Here is a 22517-nt window from a genome sequence, read left to right on the forward strand (position 1 = left end):
TTCATTTCTACTTACACTCTATTTGAATTGTCTGCATTCATTTTTTGTGTAACTGTCTGCATTTATCTAAATCAGATTTTTTTTTTGTTTAAATGTCTACACTTTATTTAAACCATAATTTTTTTATAGAGATGATCTAAACATACTTTTTAGGCATTCATTTCTTCCCGCACTCTATTAAATGTCTGCACTTTATTTAAATCATAATTTTTTGTTTAACTGTCTGCGCTTTATTTATATCTTGTTTGATATTCCCATATGTTGTTTTCTTGTGCCCATAATATTTATTGGTTGTCTTCTATTTGATTTTATGTTTTAATTCTACAGTCAAGGATTGAAGAGTTGTCATCTGCTAGGGAAAATATTGAGCAGATTGATGAAATACTCGGACTCTTATCATCTCATGGTCGTGAATAGCTAGTTGGTAGGATGGGCCCCAATGAAGAAAACAAAAGGTTATAGGATCGTCAAATGTTCAGCTGTTACGAGTAGGAGCCCTATGTCTTAAGATGAAATAGAGCAATTCAAAGTTGAAATCAGATAGGAAATCAAAGATGAAGTGAAGAATGATATTAGAGAGGAAGTGAAGAATGAACTATCAGCTCATCTTGAATTTGGATGGTGTTCTTCCTACAATTAATCAAATGAACCCGATGATTGGTTTATTTATGCTTGTGATGATATTTTAGGATTTGGGATTTTATTATTTAGGTATTGTTGGATGTTATATTTAGGTACTTTTGGATTTTGTTGCTTGAGGATGTTTATTTATATAGGGGTTGCCTTTTGGATTATGAATATCATTGTTGCTTTTATGTTACAAATATTGTTGCCTTCTACTCTAAACGTTGTTGCCTTCTGCTCTAAACATCGTTACGTTATAAGAAAAAAATTGTTGCTTTAAATTAAATTGGTTGCCTTTGTTGTAAAATCATGTTGCTTTTGTAGACCAAAAACAGTTGATTTAGAAAAATAATTGTTGCCTTATCCAAATAAAGTGGTTGCATTAGTTAACAAAAGGTGTTGCTAATGGTTAAAAAGTCATTGCCTCTACTATAAAATATATTGCTTTAGGACATGAATTACTGTTGCATTTCGATTAAAACGTTGCATTAAGTTTGAAATAGTGTTGCCTTACCTTACAAAAGGCAACAATTAATAAAGGTAAAATCGTTGCGTTAGGGTTCATTTTTCGTTGCCATTTAATTGTACCATTCGACCGTTGCACTTGCTGAAAACTAATGCAACGATATCTATGTTGTTGCATTTGAGAGCATTTTCATTGCCTTAGAGCGAAAAGGCAACCGTGAATTAACCAACGAAAATATATTGACAAAAATCGTTGCGTTAGCCCCTTTTTTTGCCATAATGCAACAATTTTGGATGCCTAACGTAACGAATCACCATCGTTGCAATAGGAATTCTATGGTGTAGTGAAAGAACAGTAAGCATAATCTTTTTTTCTCCGTTTATTCATTTTTCTCATGTTTGCTGCCATTTGGCCTTAATTTTTGTGAATTCCGCACTGAGACAGTGCGAGGAGAAAGTGGGGGAGGGATTTTTACTATAGAAGTGCTTGACTTGTGATTCTGATTGTGATGATGAATGGGTTTACTGTGCATATTGTTGAAAAGATTCTGACTCAAAAAAAAAATTCTGAACATAACATGAATATGTGATTAATGATTTTATAATTGTGAATAAGTCTGCAATAGTATGGGGTGTCCACCCTTTGTTTTGTCCATAGAAATAACAATGCTAGCTCTCAGTTTTGCACTTAGTTGAAAATAGGTTGCCAACTCAGTATTGAAACCCTAATTTTTATTTTAAATAAAGCTGTCGATTTCAACAGGTCGGGATTGCACAATTGTCTCAAGCATGCATATGAACATTTGACTAATCTCACATTACATGACAGACGTTTTGAATGAAACAACACCAATTTGACCCCAATTTTTGGAAAGTTTTTTAGCCTAAATGCAAGAAAAAAAACATTACACTTTGTTCTATTCTTTCAGAGTGTTATCCAATTCTAGTTTGGAATTCTAGAACTTGCCACGTTATGCATTTTGAGACCACACTGATGTATTCAAACATTAAAAATGATCAGGGAAGTAGGTTTCTTTTCTTAGCCATTTCAAATAAAATTCGAACCCTTAGTCTTGCTCAAGACTAACAAAAATAACAGTACCAACCCTTAATTAGCCACATTTGAGCCTTTTCCCATTCTTGACACACCTTTGTTCGAGTCCCTTGGCCAGGGACGTTCTAGCCATCAGAGTCTATATATTCTTTCACTTATTTCTGGGTTTAGCTGTTGCTTTAAGCAATCTCCATATTCGAATTAACAACAAGCTCATCAAAGTATGAGGATTTAGCATAAGCCTTTTGCTTATATGTGGTTGTTATTCAAAAGGTGTCTAAATGGACATTAGCTTGAAAAGTGGTAGCTTTCTTATTCTAGTTTGAAGTATTATCTTTAGAATAAAAAAGAAAAAAAAAGAAGCCTAAAAAATAAGAGGCACAAAAAAAGAAAAAAAACAGAAGGAAAAAAAATGTTTCGTTAACTTATTCATTTCAGTATGTCTATAGTTGTTTAAGGTTGTCTTAAACATTCATTCATTCTGAAGTTTAAGAATTGTGAGTCGTTTGTAAATAATTGTGTCTTGATTTCCATTTTGGCCATTTTCAGAGTAAATGTACATTTTTATTTCCCTTTCTTCCTCATTTCCTATCCAAACCTTAACCCTAGCCTTCGTTACACCCCGTTTTAAGTCCCTTTGATTTAGTGTCTTGAATTCATACTAAGTGGTGAAGTTTTGATATATTGGCAAGCTTATGGTAATTTCATTCTAGGTTGCGACTTGAGTGATTTCTTGAAATTAATTATAGCCCATGAGTGGCTTCTGTGAGGGTGTTGTTGATTTTAATTCATAGCTTATGTATATGGTCAAAAGCTCAATTGCTGAGATTCTTCAAGTAGTTACATTGTGTGTTTAAACATGAATAATATCTTGGCTTTGAGAATTGATGGCTGATTATCTTTACATTATGAGAGGGGGTCGATAAATGTTGGTAAACACGAAATCATAAGAGTAAAGAGTTGATGACATGATCTGATATGTTTGGGGACAACCATTAGGTAAGTGTGGGGTATTTGATAAGTCTCAAATTCAACGTTCAAATGTCCACTTTAGTGCTAGGTTATTTCATTAATTTGGTGTTGTTTTGGATATTATTACTTTTTTTTGGTTTGAATTGGACTTAATTGAAGAAACTTTGGACCAAAAAGGAATTTGGTGCTGAATTAAAGGAGCTGAAAGGAGAATGGAGTTAGTCTTGTCCAAGACTCAGGACCTCCGAATGTGCTGATGTTCAAATTGACAAGGGTCTTTTCCTACTCGAAAAAGAAGGCATAAAATCAGGGATTTGAAATTTGTAAAAGAGGTTGCTGATTTAGATAGATATTATTTGGTTACCTAACTTTTAAGAGGGGGTTTTCTCTATAAATAGAAGATGAACAAAAACTTCTTCTCTTAGATTTTTTTTTTCTTTTTGGGTTCTTATTAGTTAGCTTTATTTATTTTTATCGTCTTTAATGGTTATCATAGTCGAATTCATGACTATGTGTAGCTAAACACTTTATTCAGTTAAGGGATTAATCAAAGGTGAGCATTATTTTCTATAGTGAGATTGTTACTCTTTAATTTAGAAATCTGAATTTATATGAGCTATTTGCATGTTTGTTAATCTATAAAATCAGACCATCATTGGAGGTTCAGATGACGGTTCGGCCGGACTTTTGCTTTTTCATTCATTGAACAATGTTAGGAAATAGGATTTGTAATCATCTGAATAGCTTAACAACGATTAAGCGCATGAACATGTGATTTGGTTTAAATCAGAGTCGCTAAGAATTCGGTTAACTTAGATTGGGTCCTTCTAATTCCTAATGCTTTCGACAGATTAAATTCTAAGCGCTAAGCTAAAACTGTCTGATCGAATATGAGCTTATCTTTAGGAGCTCTAGGATTTGCTTTACAATTAAGGAAGGATTAGGTTGGGAATGAATAAGGAACGGCTATAACCAATCCAGATCATGTTAATTAAGATAAAGTCTCACCGTCAATGATCAATGGAAAATAATTATTTGGCCTGCACAATCTCCCTTAACTGAAATTCCAACATATAATTTTACATTCAATTTCAATTCGATTCTGCAATTTTTATTTATTCATTAATCAACAATTTCAATCCCCCAATTTACTTTTTGTTAATTGCTTGGTTATATTTGTGATTAGATCAGTATTAATCCTTTGGGTACGACCTTTACTTGCTCTTTTACAATCTGTTTTTGGCTAAGTAAAGTTATAATTATCTTTGGTGGATTCGACACCCATCAATAAGCAATACGAACAACATGTGCACCTGATGGCGTGTGCTAGATGAATACTGAGGTGGATCCGAGAGATTACTTCCTTTCCAAGGAGTGAACTTTCCTTCCTTGTGAAGGAAGGATAGCCACAAGCTTTCTTTCCTTCATAAGGAAGGATATACATTCGGTCTATTTTACAAGCTTTCTTTCCTTCACAAGGAAGGATATACATTCTACCTATTTTACCCTTTATTTTCTTTCTTCAGTTGTAACCCTAGTAAGGGTAATTATGTCTTTTAGTTTTCTTTAAGGGAAGTATTTAAACCCCATCTTTGTAAGGAATAACAATTTTTTATCAATCTAAACTTTCTCTTTCAGAACTCAAGGTTTATACCTTTTTATCATTTGGGATTCACTCCTAATTTAGCTAGAGAAATACATCTTCGTTGGTTTACGATTAAAACCTCACCTTATCGCTTTCAATCTGTATCATTTGGTGTTTATGAAAATCCATATGTGTAATTGTATTATTTCTTTTCATATTATAAGCTTTTATCTAGTTGGTAATTTTGTAACATGGATGCTATATCTCACGATTCCAGTAGGCTTTTTTATCTGAAGTAACTAGAGTGGTCTATTATAAGAATCAATTGGTTTAGATTTCTTGGCAATGTTTGGTTCTTTTTTTCTCTTTTCAAAATAAAAACAAAATCAGAAACTCAAAACGAGAACGACATGTCATCCCTATGATTGAGGAACACAATCATCCCTCTCAACTAGGATGATATTCGTCCTTTGAAATAGACACAACATAATTTTTTTTTGCGTTCTCTATATAATCAGGGACGGACAAATCAAGGATGAAAAATTGAGACAAGAAAAATGTCCCCTAAAATGTAGCCGACGAATTTGTAAGATTTTGGGAACAATTTTTCTCATCCCCAAAAATGTTTTTCTTTTTGTAGTGTGCAATACGTAAGGTAAGGGTCTCAATAAATGCAAAGCTGTAGGACAAGAATAAAACTGATATTAATTTATTCTAACAAGGTGTATGTAACTTGTTTTAAATTAATTTGCATGTGAAATAGTATGTTGACAAGAATAATACTGATATTAATTTATGAAAAAATAATAGAATAAAAGAAAATTAACTAAATCATTAGAACCATAAATTAGCCTTTATTGATATATTTCTTAAAAAAAAATTATCGATATATGATTACATACTTATTAAGCCGGTTGAACATCATCGAGAAGTTTAACTTTCATCTTGTTAAGAGCACTCACAACATCTTTACTACTAATTCTCTCTTCAGGAAAATCTACAGAACACTTCAAGGCCAAGTTGATAATCGAAGATGTGCAATCTGTCTTAGCCAAATAGTCTCGCTCATCGACCATAAGCAAATTAGGATCCACAAGTTGAGCGACTCCAGAAGGCAACAACTTTGTAACCCATTGCTTTATACTCATATCTTCATTAAACATCTCATCTGTAGGCCTTTTTCTTGTGAAAGTTTCGATCAACAGAATACCAAAACTATATATATCGCCCTTTATAGAAACAAGTCCTTCTGATCCATACTCTACATTAGAATTTGATTTAGTTAGCCTCACAAAAAACAAATTACTATTTTAAGTATAATATATATGCAGAAAATCAAACATCACCTGGTGCCATATATCCAACAGTTGCAAGTGTTATAGTTTGTATGAAAGATTGATCTTCTCCAATGAGTTTTTCTATGCCAAAATCAGTTACATGAGCTACCATATCCTCATCTAGAAGGATATTACTCGGCTTCAAATCACAATGAACAATAGGATTCATTGAACCATGATGAATATACTCAACTGCTGATGCAACATCAATCATTATGTTCAATCTCTGGAAAATGTCTAAAAAGTAGTTGTGAGAATACAACCACTTTTCCAAGCTCCAATTAGGCATGAACTCCATGACTAAAGCCTTAAATTCAGTTGTACAACAACTGGTGAGTATTTTCACAAGGTTTCTATGCCGAATCCCACGTAGTATTTCACACTCTATATCAAAACTCTTAAATGCTCATTGTGACTCAAAATTGAAAACCTTAACTGCAACGGACAAGCCATTTGAAAGATTCCCTCTATATACCGAACCAAAACTCCCTTTGCCAAGCAAGTTCACCTCATCAAATTTATTTGTTGCCCGTTGAAGCTCATAAATAGAAATTCTTTGCCATATTGGTAAATGTGGAAAATTCACTTGGTGAGTCGACAGTCTTATTTTCCTTTTCCAATACCAAATTAGAATGACAATAACAATTCCAAGTGCCAAACATGTTAATACAATTGCAACCAGGGTTATCTTGGTTTTCTTTGAATGGTTTTGATTGCTAGTTCTGCACTGATTGACTTGGAATTTAGGTTCCCCACAAAGTGCTTTATTTCCCAGAAATGATTGGGCTGATAAGTTCATAAATGGTCCTCCATTAGGAATTTCTCCTTGTAATTCATTGAAGGACACATTAAAAACCTGGAGATATTTTAATTTCTCTATAGACTTTGGCAATTTTCCTGAGAGATTATTGATTGATAAATCCATGAATTCCAAGTTTATCACATTACCAAATGATTCAGGAATAGAACCCTCCAATCTGTTATTAGACAAAGAGAGACGCTCTAGAGATTGGAGGCCTCCAAAGGTGGGTGGGATAATACCTGAGAATTGATTTCCAGACAAATCAAGTAATATAATAGCTTTCAAGATGCCAATATCTATTGGAAGATCACCACTTAAGGAATTTGATGATAGATTGAGTTCAATGACATCTTTAAGCCTCCAAAAATTTGACGGAATAGTAGAATTGAGTTTGTTGGATTGAAAATAAATATTCCTAAGAGAAGTGAGATTACCAAAGCAATAAGGAATATTTCCGGAGAGCTCATTTTCAAAAAAATATATATCACCCAATCTCTGTAACCCACATAATTCAGAAGGTGTAGACCCTTGGATTTTATTTAACTCAAGATGTAATATTTGCAGCTTCCTCATTTTTCTAATTGTCTTAGGAATGAATCCTTTTAAATAGTTATTTCCTAGATCTAATGAAATCAAGCTAGTTAAGTTGCCAATTTCCTTGGGAATGGTTCCCGTTAATCCAGAACCATGCATAAAGAAATATTGAAGGGAAGAAGAGAGGTTTCCTATGGAAATTGGTAGAGTAGCCTTCAATGGATTATCACTCAATTCTAAATCTATCAAATTTTTGCAATTGGCCAATGAGGAAAATAAAGTCAATAAAGATTGACTAGTGAGTTGATTGTTCCATAAATAGAGATATTGAAGATTTCTTAAATTGCCAAGACCAAGCGGTATAGAGCCAGAGAACAAGTTTGAATCCAAATCCATATTAGTGAGCCTAGACGCATTAGAGAGAGATATAGGAATAGGACCATGAAACTTATTTTCTTCAATATAAATTCCCTCAAGATTGGGAAGATGGAGACCAAAGTTTGGAGGAAGACTGCCAGATAGATGATTATGATCCAATGACAACATTCTTAATGTTGAAATATTAAAAATGTTGGAAGGAAGCATTCCATCAAGGTTGTTAATTCCGAGATCTAGTTGCTCGAGATAAGCAAGGTTACTCATTTCAAATGGAATGCTACCTGCAGTGGCAATTAATTTGATAAATTCTAAATAAAATTTGTGTTTATAAAAAAATTCAACTAAAATTATAAGGAAGATTATTAAAAAAAAAATTATAAGGAAGATAGTAAAACTAAATTAAACTATAATTGTATAAGTGTTATTATATTTTTTTTATACTCATAAAGAAAATATATTTGAGGTTTTTCATACAAGTCTGGATTTTTTTTAATTGGTATATTATTTTTAAATTCTAGTTTTTATTTCTAAATGAATTCTTTGTTAAAATTTACTTTAGTTTTCATTTCAAATTGTGTGGACTATATTGTGAACATGATTCTCAAGCTTGGGAATTTGATTGGTTAAATCCTAATTAATTTGTTTGGTACTTATAGGTATCTTTTCACAATTAATGCTATATTCATAGCCCCTATATTTGTTTAAAAAAACTCAACTGCCTCTATGCATTTTTAAAATGTCATATTTCCCATCTGGATTTGTTTAAAGTGATTTATTAACCTATTAAAATCCATGTGGCGGATTAAGGATATATTTTGAAAAAGTTGAAATATATACACATTAAGCAAGTTCATGGAATCAATAGATTATTTTTAACAGTGAGCAAAACCGAACAAAAAAATGAAAACCTGAAAAAACCAAACCCAACCAAACTTTAATTCGGTTCAGTTCTTATTTCTCAGTCAGTTTGGTTCGAAAACGAGCTGATTTTTTATTTTTAGGTTTTTAACTTTTATCCATCATGCCCTTCATTATCAATGGAAACAAATGAATATTGAAGGAAGTCAGGGAGGGGCTGATGTAGGAGGAGGGGGCCCTCATCCCATTAAAAAAAAATAGTTCAAAAATAAGGGTTAAAGTGTAAAAATACTCCTAATGTTTTGGGTCAGGAGCAATTTTATCCCTAACGTCTAAAATTATATAATTTTATCCTGATGTTGGAAGCCATGAGCAATTTTACCCCTAACGTTGATAAATTGGGTCAATTTGAGAAATAATTCATCAAACTGTCTTCTTGGTCATGAATAATAATGTCTGAAATTGATCCAATTTATCAATGTTAGGGGTAAAATTTGTGCAAAATTACAATATTGATATGCAATTGGTGCAAAATAAAGAAAAAAATGACTGTATTTTATAATAGTGTCTGAAATTGATCCAATTTATCAACGTTAGGGATAAAATTGCTCTTGGCTACAAATATTAGATGTTAGAAAATTGCACCTGACCCAAAACGTTAGGGATATTTGATGCGTAACAACCCGAGAATTCCGGAAATGGATGATTACGAGTCGGAAATATTATAATTTACGTTTTTTATCAAAAAAATGATGAAAATAATGCATGATATTGAACAATTTTGCATTTTTCGTCACAAAAAATTGAACAATTTTGTAATTTTTGTCATAAAAAATTGAACAATTTTACATTTTTTGTCTTAAAATTTTATAGTAGAATTTTGCGCCCCTCTCCCTCAAATTCTAGATTCACCACTATATATATATATAAATTGTATAGATTTTCAGCTTTTCCTTTCATGCTCTCAAAATTTCAATGGAAACTTACTAATATGTATTATATATATACAATTTTTAGTAATTTTATTTTTTCATTATATAAAATACATATGAATATTTATTAGTTCCTATCGAATGAAATATTAATTGTTATATATAATATAATATAAAGATACATGTGATAGAATTAGAAGTTGTAGAAACTTAAAAAAATTGGAACAAATTATTAAAGGAAATGTGAGTGTTTGGTTCAAAAATGAACCTAATCGAATTATATTTTTGTTCAATATTTAGAAAAATCCATGTTATTTGGTTTGGTTTTTAAATCGAATCGGGCCATACTCACCTCTAATCAATTTAAGAAAGATTGTGTGGGAGAGGGGGTGTGGGGCGGGCTAAAAGGTACTTATGTCACTTTAAGCAAATTTAGGGGTAAATATAATTGTCAAAGTATAAGTGGACAAACTTTTTTGGACAAGTACAATACAAGGGGCGAAAAACTGTATTTGGACTTTTAAGTATGTAAATGGAAGTAGGTGTCAAGACTCAATACTTAGATATAAAATAGTAACCTCATAATCAAGTACTACTAATAGAAATTTCTTGCATTCACAAAATATTAAAGATTGAATTTAGAATAATTATAATTTGACATCTATACAAGTATGTATATATACCTGTCAACTTGTTTTCATAGAAGTAAAGAAACCTTAGCCCGGTAAGATTTCCAATAGATGAAGGAATTTGGCCACCAATGGAACTTCTTGACATGTATAAAAACTCCAAATTTACAAGATTGTTAATGGACTTTGGAATTTCTCCTATAGTAATTAAACAAAGGATAAATTTGTAACCGATTAGCTTAATTCAATTGTTTTAAATATATATGATATTGTGAGTAGAATATGTAACTCTAGGTGCTACATATATGGCGATACATGTTATGTATGGATTTAAAATATCTATCAAAATTTTCTTGCGATATGTCAATCGAATCTTTCACATGTGAATTGATTGTTCGATCAAATTTTGTACTAAAACAGTGCCTTTATATATTGCTACAACACATTTCGCTAAGCCTATTGCACTTAGAATAGAGGGAGCATATATTTTCTAAAGAAATAAAAGAATTAATACGATAAATTTGGCTATGTTCTAAGATAAATGATTAAAGGAATCATGTCTTCTAAGTTAAGTGAAGAGCCATCCACACAAAATTGACATATAAATAAATGAAATGATTTTTTAACTTGTTCATGTGTTGTGAGATCTACAACACGTGTCAATTTTTGTATCGAAAATCCTTCATTTGAATTGGAGAACCTGAATCCTCTAATAAATTTCACAATTCCATTAAATTTAAAATTACTCGTTCTTAATTCTTAAGACTATAGAAATTTAATTTTATTGATTTCTATAGAAACATTTTATAGCTATAGGAACTTTTAGTGGGGATAAACTATCCTTATCTACTTGCTTTGTCTATTGAAATTTATAGTCAACAACTAAAAAAAAAAGTAATTGTAGAGACCAAATACAACAAATATACTCATAGAATATGCTTCTTTGGTTAGCTTATATTTTTCCTTAATGTGCTATATTTTCTTTTCTAGATTTCAAATGAAAATTCAAAATATTTTTAGGTCAATTAGTCTATTTTCAATATATTGATGTGTAGGCAAACCTTGCCTAAGTTTTTCGCATTAAGTCCCTGTATTGTCAAATTAGTTAATTATAAACATCACTTAATATAGTTGCACTCATTTTTATTTGTGCCTGAAATTATACTTTAAAAAAATTAAAATAAGATTTTTATAGTTTTGCTACAATCGCATCACACATATAAAAAAACTTATTTTCGAACTTTTATAAATGAAATTCGAACGCATATAAATTGAATAACGCTCCATTGATCGAGTTTTATGTAAAAGATGACTTTTTGGTTATCAGGAGCTTAATATGACTAAAAATAAAAGTTTGAGAACTTAGTACATCAAAATCAGAATGACTAGGCACATGATGATGCTTTTTCCATAGTAATTATCTCCGATCAAATTTCGAGAGGAAGTGAATGTTATAGGTACCTTTGAATTTGTTAAAGCTAATATATAAGTTTTGAAGCATGGTGAGATTTCCAAAAACTTTATATAAAATGTTTGAAAAGTAATCTTAAAATATGTAACCTTTTGCATGCTAACCAATGCGATTTTTATAATAAAAATTATTATTGGTTCTTGTCATGGAACCGATTGAACTAAAAGCTCGAACTGATAGTTAAGGGCCAATCATATATCTTATATTAATCTCCAACACACACTCACACGTAAATGCCTATTGGGCTTGCAGCGTGCACAACACAGGCTCATCCCATCATGTGTTTTTAATTCCACAAATTAATGAGGTTGCCGGGACTCGGACCCTCGACCGTTTGGTCATAGAGGCCCTGATACCATGTCATGAAACCGATTGAACTAAAAGCTCAAACGGATAGTTAAAGCCCAATCATATATCTTATATTAATCTCCGACAGTTCTAAGTAAAATCTATATATATACTAATTCTGTAGAATATATTGCTGATGTGTCGTTTTCTTAATTATCTATTGCTGATGTGTAATTTTTGTAGATTATCTTTAACTACTCCTATTCTTTACAATTACGTTACTTTATTACGGTTTCTTCTGGCTTTTTGCATAACCATGGTTAGTTAACTGTTAATAAAACTACCCACGTCCTCACCGGTTTCTTCTCTCCCACTTCCTCAATCTCAATCACCACTCAACTGCTTCTCTCTATATTTCTCCCAACTGTTATCTCCCTCAATTGGATTATTCTTTCTGGAGAAATTTGTTTGAGTTGCTTTGAAATTTGGATCGATTTGTGCATTTCCATATTCTGGTGATGAGAACGATGAATGGTGGATGGAAGAAGATTAGGTCACGAAGCGAGCTTGACTGATCGTACTCGGACGGCTGGATTAGGTCGTATCCAGACTCAGGCTCCTAGTCATCGCACTATCTTCTGCAATGATCGAGATGCTAATTTCCCTGTTCGATTCAAGGTTCCTTATTAGATCATAATGCATGCTTCATTTTATCTATATATATACTAATTCTGTAGAATATATTGCTGATGTGTCGTTTTCTTAATTATCTATTGCTGATGTGTAATTTTTGTAGATTATCTTTAACTCATCCTCTTCTTTACAATTACGTTACTCTATTACGGTTTCTTCTGGCTTTTTGCATAACCATGGTTAGTTAACTGTTAATAAAACTACCCACGTCCTCACCGGTTTCTTCTCTCCCACTTCCTCAATCTCAATCTCAATCACCACTCAACTGCTTATCTCTATATTTCTCCCAACTGTTATCTCCCTCAATTGGATTATTCTTTCTGGAGAAATTTGTTTGAGTTGCTTTGAAATTTGGATCGATTTGTGCATTTCCATATTCTGGTGATGAGAACGATGAATGGTGGATGGAAGAAGATTAGGTCACGAAGCGAGCTTGACTGATCGTACTCGGACGGCTGGATTAGGTCGTATCCAGACTCAGGCTCCTGGTCATCGCACTATCTTCTGCAATGATCGAGATGCTAATTTCCCTGTTCGATTCAAGGTTCCTTATTAGATCATAATGCATGCTTCATTTTATTTTTATATATAAACACATTTCATTTGCCCAAAAATTTAGAGTTTTTGTTTTTATTTTGTCATCCCCTAAAACAGAAGAAATTTAGAGCAAGTTCCATGTATTACTATCACGCACATGTCTTAAGTTATATATTTTTATAATCTGCAGGCATCCGCAAAGGTTTGTTGCAGCAGCTGGGCGAAATCCTGTTTGTAATCTTGGATCAATGGTTGGTACAACAAAATTTCCTGATTAGTGCTCTTTCGAAACTTATTCCTGGTTAGTGCTATTTATAAACTTATGGGATTGAGGGGAAAGGTAAATATACAGAGGCACTTCAGTAGAGGACTTGGCCCTCTTTCATAACAAGTCTCCCATTTCACACATTGCAAAGGTACTCTAGGATAGATTACTTTTCTAGCACAATGTTTAATTTAGCTTATTTTAAGATTTTTGACAAAGGAGTGGTATTCGTTGATAGAAACAACTAAACGAATCAAAGAAATAGATTGGTGGAATTATGTAGACATTTAGTGTCCTTATATAATAGCATCTGAATTTTTACTATATAAAAAAAATTAAAAATAGGGAAATTGTTTTAATGAGTATAAGATGCCCTTCATAATTTATTAAAATTTATGATAATATCAATTCAAAACATACAATTTTATTGCATATCAATGCATCCTAGCCTTCAAAACTAAGTCAAGTGAGATGCATAAAGGATGGTAATGGTAATGTCTTAATGAAAGATAAGGTATGCAGGAGAGACGGGGAAGCTATTTTTATAAGCTCTTCAATGGAAAGCATTCAAGTAGCTTGGAGATCTAAGAGTTCCATTGAGCAAGCAAATTATAAAGGAATCATAGTAGGTGAGGTGAAAAATGCCTTAAAGAAAAATAAATATTGGAAAAGCTAATGAACCAAATCTGATGCTATCTAAGTCTAGAAAAGGTGCAGGAAATATAGGAGACTATTGTTAACTATGTTTTTCAATAAGGAATCCTTGACAAGTGGATAAAAACTATGTTACTTTTGGTCACTTTGATTAGAAGATGAAATATGATTTGAAAGTTTTAAAAAATCATGTTGCTTTGCTAATATCATTGTTGCTTGCACTGCATAGTTTGTGTGTTTGTCAAACTAGTTATTAGCTTGGTAACCTTACACAAGATATTCCTGAACTATTTCTGTATGTATTGAAACTTCAAATGCGATTTGGATTTGTCCTTGGAGTAATTTTTTTATCTCAAAGGTATATTAATTTAAAATCTTTTTCCATTGCAATGAGGATGTATGAAATTGGTGTTTAAAACAGTTTCAAATGTAAAGAATTCGATGATCCAATTGTCGAGTTGAGTATAAATGCTAGATTTGAAACCCATAGTTGTTAAAGGTGCAAAGGGGTCCTGGAGCCTAGGCCTAAGGCATAGGAACACGAAACACATTTTACTGTTCTAACATTGGTTGTTGTATTGTCTTAGACCAGAATTGCTCACTCCTGTTCGGAAATTGTAGTCAGTTCTTAGTTTTTATTCTGCAGATTGTGCATCGTATTTGATCATGTTGAACATGCTTCGCACCACAGTTTTCTTACTTTAATTATATCAGCCAAGTTCTTATTATCGTTTTGATGTTTCGTTTTGTACAGACAATTCTTGCTAGAGCTACTGCCCCAGAATCTAAATGGGAGAGTGATGGTGTGAAGCTTCAGTCTGCTGCTATTTCATTGACGGTCCTTTAGTTTTGTGCTAATCTCATATTCTCCAGATAAAAAATTGGTATTGTTTCTGCCAAATTGCATTATAATCATGCAATAATTGTCAAGACTTAGGCATGATCTTTTCGGGTGAACGATTTTCTAACTTTATTTAGTTAGATTAGGATTTAATCATCCAGTTACGAGGCTCAATAGATTTAAGAAATTAGATATGATTAATATTGATCTCTTTACTTCTGGCTGCTCTGGAAAATAATCCATCGTGCTTATTGAACATCAGTGGCCAATGTAGGATTTTGCTGGTGGAATTGGGACTGCATCTGGATAGTCTTGGTGTTGTTGCTTGGTTCTACTTCAAATCAGATGTTGAACATCGATCTCAACCCGTACCGGGACTATTTGTCTTTATGTGATCACCGTCTTATGTTTCTGATGGCAACTTTGCAAGTTTTGTTGAGTTTAATAAGCTAAAGTAGAGTTAATTTTATTATCATTTGATAAATAAGAGGTTTATCAAATTTATTTGGATGGATTTGAGGATAATTTAAGATCTTATTGGAATTTTTTTGGGCACATTTTTAATATATTTCTGACATCATACATCATGTTTATGAATGTAATTTATATGTTAATTTATGAATTAATTTAAGATGTTTTTTGAAAGAATTAATTTAAGGTTTTAATTGGTTATAATTTGATTTATTAGTGCAATGCTATAAAAATATAGCCGTTAATATAGTTGTCGCAGATTTTATTTATTTGTAAGCTTATATTTACTTCCAATTCTCTTTAATTCTTATTAATTAAATTTGAATTTTAGAGTTCTTTCTTCTCAAATAGCTAAATTATATTTAATTACATATTTTTAATAGTTAATTTCTTGCAACTTTTTAGTTAGATTTTTTGGGCAATTTTGATTTCGTTTTGAAACTTATTTATTATTTCAATTAAAAAAAATGGTATATGATTTGCGCTGAATCATGATGCATTAGAGTTAAAAGTTTACTAGATTTACAAATTTATCAATTCGTGCACGATGGATTATAGAGTTATAAGTTTACTAGATTTACAAATTTATCAATTCGTGCACCATGGATTATAGAGTTATAAGTCTTCTAGATTTAGGAATTTATCAATTTGTATACTTACAAACATTAACTAATACTATTAGTACTTTTTTTTAACCACTGCTCTATTCTTTTTCTTCGTTAGTTACAACTTTTTTCCTTTTCTTTTTCTTAAAAACTGTTCTATTTTTTTCTTTTTGTTTATTGCAATTTAACATGTGTAATAATAATAAATAATAAATATATTTACAATTTGAAATATTTAACAATATTGAGTCATTTATTCAGCAATACTATAATGCGCATGAAATCAAACAAAAAACCGTGCAAAGCACGGGTCTAAAACTAGTTTGTATTAATATACAAAAAAAAAAAAATCTAAGCAAATGAAAATCCGTTAAATTTTACCCTTTCTCTAATAGAATTCTAAAAATGATGTTACAGTATGGGTTAAGATGCAAAAATACCCCTAACATTTTGGGTCAGGAGCAATTTTACCCCTACCGTCTAAAATGGTGTAATTTTACCCCTAATGTTTGTAGTCAAGAGCAATTTTACCCCTAACGTTGATAAATTGGATCAATTTTTAAAATACAGTCATTTTTTTCTTTATTTTGCACCAATTGCATATCAATTTGTTCTAAAAAAAATATAATATTTTTTGTAATTTAATAATAAAATTGGAGATTAATATTTATAAATTCGGTGAATTTTTTGAATATTTTTTGTCTAATTCGTACAAAAGACAATATATTTTTAATATTTTTTTCTTATTGTTTTCACATCCCAACATATGTTTGTGATTTGTTACTGATAAAATAACGCATGCGTGAAGTGTAGATGACAAGATTCATGACCGAGAAGACAGTTTGATGAATTATTTCTCAAATTGACCAAATTTATCAACGTTAGGGGTAAAATTGCTCTTGGCTTCTAATATTAAGGATAAAATTGCACCATTTTAGACGTTAGAGGTAAAATTGCTCCTGACCCAAAACGTTGAGGGTATTTTTACACCTTAACCCTTACAGTATAAAACATAACTCGGTCCTTAATAGTATTTCCTCATAAGTACGAATATACTTAATTTTTATTTGTACACATTATTTTCTAATTTCTCAATTTATGATATTGAGCTCTCAATCACCATTTAATTAACAAAATAATTTCTTTCAAAAAAATTATGAATAAAATAATTAGTTATTGATATGCCTCAAAGCCCACGAATGATGCTCTAAGGAGGATTTAGATCCACCAACGAGATCGAGCCATCCTCAAGAGTCGTCTTGAGGCTAGCTAATGTGACTGTGACATGAGAAAGACCACAGGTAAGGACTTTTCTCGTCTTTGATCTAAGCACATAAATAAGGAGATCTTACTCTACAATAAGGAGATCTTGCCCATTAAAGTGTATCCTAGGACTGCTCCCGACACAGGTATAACATATAAGGGCAAATGACTGTTCATATCCTAACTTCTTAATTGGTACGATGAGCGTGGACCAGTGTATGATTTTTAAAGACAAGAATTCTAAAGCACGAATATGAGTAAACATATTTTTGATGAAAGATTACATGTTAGTTTATTTATGGAAAAATCCAAGAATCAAAGTGAAGATAATAATTATGAGTAATATAAATAATAATTTCATATTAAACATACCGACCTTCAAGATTATTACCTCCCAGGTAAAGATGATGGAGATTTGATAAATTGCATATTTGTATTGGAATTCCACCTGTAGCGATAGATGAAAATTATATATAAAATGATCGTTTAAACATTTAATTATTTATTTCAACGGAAATTTTAAAAAAACAAAAAAAGTCATTCATCCCTTTTGAGATTTTGAGGATCATAATATAAGCGGCTTTTATCTTAGTAAATTTTTTTTGTGATAATATTAAGACGGAGAATATATCTAATGACCAAATGAATTATGGTCATTCACTGTTAGATCTAGGTTGATTAAATATAAACTTTATGATGCTTTGAATCTTCATCCCATTTCATTACTTTTGCAAATAATTCGTACTACTTGCAAATAATTTAATACAATTAAACATCCACTTCCTGAAAAAATATATAATTTATTATTTATGTACTTAATCCGATTTTGAGGGTTTAGATTTGTTTTGTGATACCTGTGGTTTTCTACTTTAGAAAAAAATTAGTTCTATGATTACCATGGAACAATTTAAATCTTTATGTACAAAAAAAAATAGTGTTATTTCAAACTTCATATATAGAAAATGATTTTTTTTTTCACTAATAGAAGATATACAATTTCAAACTTTATACGGTTGCAAGAACGTGAAATGTTATAGGATGTTCAAAACATGAAATTACGCATTAAAAAATGAAGCTACGTTAGATTTAAAATTGCAGTGTTTTATATGTGGAGGCCAAATCTACAAGGTTAGGTTTAAAATTGAAATGTTTTTACAACATGGAAAAAGGTACAGACAAGGGAAATTAGAAATTAACCTCCAAAGTTATTAGAGTCGAGAGCAAGATATTCAAGCCGAGAGAAAGATCCAATACATGAGGGGATATGCCCGTTGAAAAAATTGAATCCCAAGTTAAACACCTTCAATCGGCGTAAATTGGAAAGTTCAACTGGCAGAGAGCCATGGAAAGAGTTATTGTGCAAAGAGAAAGTGACTAGGAATGAAAGGTTTCCAATTTGTGGCGGAATCGTCCCTATTAGAGACATGCCTTGAAGTAGTATCTTTGTAATTCTGCGATGGCGAGTTCCACAAGTAATTCCAATCCAATTACAAACTGATATATTCAGTGCTGATATTTCTCGTTATCCTCCCATCTAAGCATTTGAAGAAACAACATACATACAATATTAGCAAGAAAGAGTGTAGTCTCCCCATCAGAAATCAAAGTGCAGTGTTTTGAGATATGATGATGGAATTGGTCATTCTACTAATTTTAATATATAATGAATCAAATCAACCATTATAATTATAAGATCAATAATTGTCAAATTCATCCATTACAAGATAAACAATATTATCACTTGAAAAAAACACTCCACTCAAGTCAAAGTCGTCCCCTAACCTATCTAGAATTTAGATTTTAGAGTAGTGAATGGCAGACTAATAATTGTAACTTGAATTTAAAATTGGGCTTAGTTTATTAGTATGTTCTCCATCTATAAATTTTAGACTATAAATAATAAATAATAATAATAATAATAATATTAATAAAGATAAGGATAAATTTGATCCCAACGTATAACATAATACAAATTTCCGTGGCTTTCACTTAGTCAGTGACCAAGTGAATTTGCTCCGTCAGAATTAGATTTAGGAGATGTGAATCTAAGTCTTACGACGATTTTAATCTCCATCATATGATTTTAATAAGTTTAAATCTAACGGTAACTGACCAGGTGAAAATTACTAAACAAATTTATCCGTGCGGTTTTCAAGCGGGATCAATTTTAGTCCTATATTACCGAAAATTTGAAAAAGCCGGTTTGACTATTATTGAACTGTCACATCAGATATTCTAAATAAGTGCGTCGATAAAATGAAACAATTTCCTATATTTTAAAGACTTTTGATTAAAAAAATGGTGATCTGCAGACTTGATTGTTAGCGTTTTAACCAAAAAAAAAAAAAGAAAAAAAAAAGAAAAAAAGAAATTTAGTAACAGTATTATTAACTCAATAAAAAAAACGGTGATCTGCAGACTTTATTGTTTTAAATTTCATTTTCCATTTAAAATTCGATTTCTAAATTTCATTTTTTCGTTTAGGATTCTGCTTTAAGATTCTGCTTATTTAAAAACTTTATTTTTATTGCAATAATCAACTTTTAATATTATCAATGGAAACAATTTTTTGTTTTTCAAAAGTTATATGAATTTTGATTATTAATAAGCAATCATCTGCGATTTAATTATCAGTAACAAATTGTTTGTTTAGACTAAATCTATCACATGAGATGATATCATGAAAGTCCAAGGCACACAAATTATTATTATTATTTATTTTAATAATAAATTCAAAATTTTCAACACAATTACCTGAATTTTCAAATATGTTTCGATAGCCCATTCAACTTGTATATAATGTTCAAATAGCCCCATCAACATTTGTAAAATATAGTCAATTAATCACTTAATTGCCAAAATAAATTACATGCGGAAGATATGTCGCACATGCCTTGAAAAAATAACACGATGAAGGTCCGAGTGTGAGATTCTAATATCACAGGTGACACGTTTTACAATTGAGTAAGTAGGAACTTCTTTTTAAATATATTTAACTATCCTATAAATTATGTAACACACTTTCCGCATGCAATTTACTTTTTCCAATCCAGTGATTAATTGATTATATTTTAAGCAAATTGAAGAGAAGGCTATTATGATATTTTAAGCAATTTGAGTCGTCTTTCGAAACACTTTGAAAGTTAAAGGAGCCAATCAAACTTCTTAAACAAGTGGTGGGTAGAATGATGTATTAACCCTTTAATGTATAATGAATAAAGCAATTGTGGGGATGAAAGTACTCAATTATCAAAGCCATCCATTATCCCACTTGATATAATTGTTATGTCACTTGGAAAACACTTACAACATTATTCTGAAAAAACAATTAAATAAAAAACTTTATTTTTAATAAGCGAGTGATAAATAAGTTGAGAAAATTATCTGGATATTTTCAATAATTTGAGTGGGTTCTCGAGTAGGTAGCCAATCAAACTTTTTAAATAATTTCAGAGATAGAATGATATATTAACCTGTTAAGCATAATGATATAAAGCATGTGGATGAAAAGATTCAATTGTAAAAGTCATCCATCATCCTACTTGATATATGTGTTTCCTAGATCGGGAAACACTTGTGGCATTATTCTAAAAAAAATCAATTAAGAAAAAAGCATTATAAAACAATATATTTTGAGTATATTTTATAATAAAAAAAAAAGAATTTAGCACTATAAACATAGGATTCTAAAATAACTAAAAATGTAGAAAAACAAGAACTAAAAGATATTAATTTTCAACAAACACATAATATAAAAGATAAACAATAGAGATAAGGTGCAAAATGCCTCTAATGTTAGCAATCAAAAAGCAATAATACTTTAATGTAAAAAATGGTATAATTAAAGACCTAACGTTGATAAATTGGTTCAATTTTAGACAAACTAACCGATTATATTTACTCTGCATATCTTCCAACCATGAAAATTCTAAATGAATTGTAACCTCGTAGTCTTCTTCTTCTAGAGAAAATATATTGATTTACCAAATTTAAATATTAAAACCCTCACCCCAATCACTGACAAGAAGAAAGAAACTCGCTAGAAAAGAAACCAACATAATAAAAAAAATGGTAAAGTTCGACGCTTGGAGGTAAAAGAGTAAAGTCAGTTAATTTGGATAGTATACTAGTTTGTTGTGGTAGGAGTTGGGAAAAGTTTCATGCTTCTTTTTCATTCTTGTGAAAAGTCCAAGAAAATAATGAGAAACGAAAATTGGAGAAATTAAAATTAACATAGATGTGTTTGTTCTGGTTCCAAATTAAGTGATATGAAATTAAACAAGAAAGTTTGGACGTTTGTAAGTTTTTTGGATTGAGAGATTGTAAGTTGTCAACGTTAGGAGTATTTTTGCACATTATTCCTGTATAAATCCTATTAGACTTTTAAAATGACTATTGATGTTGAATTTTTTACCGTGTTTAAAGTGATACACGTGTCTAAATCTCTATTTTGATACATTTGATTGATTGTATTTTAAAATACAATATTAAACCAATGGTACTTAAACTTTAAGTTAATTTACACTTGACTACTTGAATTTTATTTTCTCCAAAAAATATGTCGCACGTAAGATGATGACAACGAAGTACTTTTGACCATTTTGACATAAAAAAAATTGAACCGACCATCCACACAACTAACCTAAAAAGACTATATTATCCTTTAATCAATTTTGTGAATGTATTAATGGCATAACATCTCTCTCCTTTTAATTTACATTCGTTTCTCTGTCCTCAACAATATTAATCCATGACATATTCGTCACGATCTAAATTTTTTGGAAACAAGAAAGCCGAAACACCACACTACCTTAAATTTCGTGGAAACAGGGACCGAAACTACTCATGACCATGGTGGTTCTGGCGGCCGGAAGGACCTGGCCCCTGTCTCTGCCCTTGTATTCGTGGTTGCTTCTGTTCATTTTTATAACAGAAGCAAACATTGTTCATTTTTATAACTTGGAATCTGAATAATTATCAAAGAAAGAAATATAATGAGAAAGAAACAAATAGTTGATACTAAATGACGGGGTTTTGCTTCAATGAAAAAAGAGAGAAAGAAGAAGAGAAATAGGATAGAGGAGGATTAATAGTTTGAGAGAGAAAGGGGGGAGATAATAAGAGAAAGTCGAGAAAGAATGGTCAGAAATTAATATAAGATCTATGATTGGTTTCATGACATGGTATCAGAGGACTAAACGGTCAAAGGTTCAAGGTTCGAGTCCTGACAAACTCATTAATTTGTGGAACTAAAAACAC

General features: G+C 31.0%; 1 protein-coding gene across 5 annotated transcripts; it reads right to left on the reverse strand.

Moving 5' to 3' along the window:
- Nucleotides 1-5540: 5540 nt before the first annotated feature.
- LOC136202240 (probable LRR receptor-like serine/threonine-protein kinase At3g47570) lies at nucleotides 5541-18741 on the reverse strand. Of its 5 annotated transcripts, none has more exons than XM_065992741.1 (5): nucleotides 18456-18741; nucleotides 17650-17706; nucleotides 10225-10368; nucleotides 6047-8032; nucleotides 5541-5961 (listed from the first exon to the last, which is right to left on the reverse strand). In XM_065992741.1, the coding sequence occupies exons 4-5, from the start codon at nucleotides 6333-6335 to the stop codon at nucleotides 5606-5608; spliced, it is 645 nt and encodes a 214-aa protein (XP_065848813.1). In that variant the 5' UTR covers nucleotides 6336-8032; nucleotides 10225-10368; nucleotides 17650-17706; nucleotides 18456-18741; the 3' UTR covers nucleotides 5541-5605. The 5 variants fall into 5 exon arrangements, with proteins under 5 accessions (XP_065848813.1, XP_065848812.1, XP_065848815.1 ...); XM_065992740.1 differs by having other exon boundaries at nucleotides 17635-17706; XM_065992743.1 differs by having other exon boundaries at nucleotides 6047-10368; nucleotides 18456-18521.
- Nucleotides 18742-22517: the final 3776 nt, after the last annotated feature.

This window comes from Euphorbia lathyris, chromosome 8 (assembly GCF_963576675.1).
Source record: "Euphorbia lathyris chromosome 8, ddEupLath1.1, whole genome shotgun sequence".
NCBI lineage: Eukaryota > Viridiplantae > Streptophyta > Magnoliopsida > Malpighiales > Euphorbiaceae > Euphorbia > Euphorbia lathyris.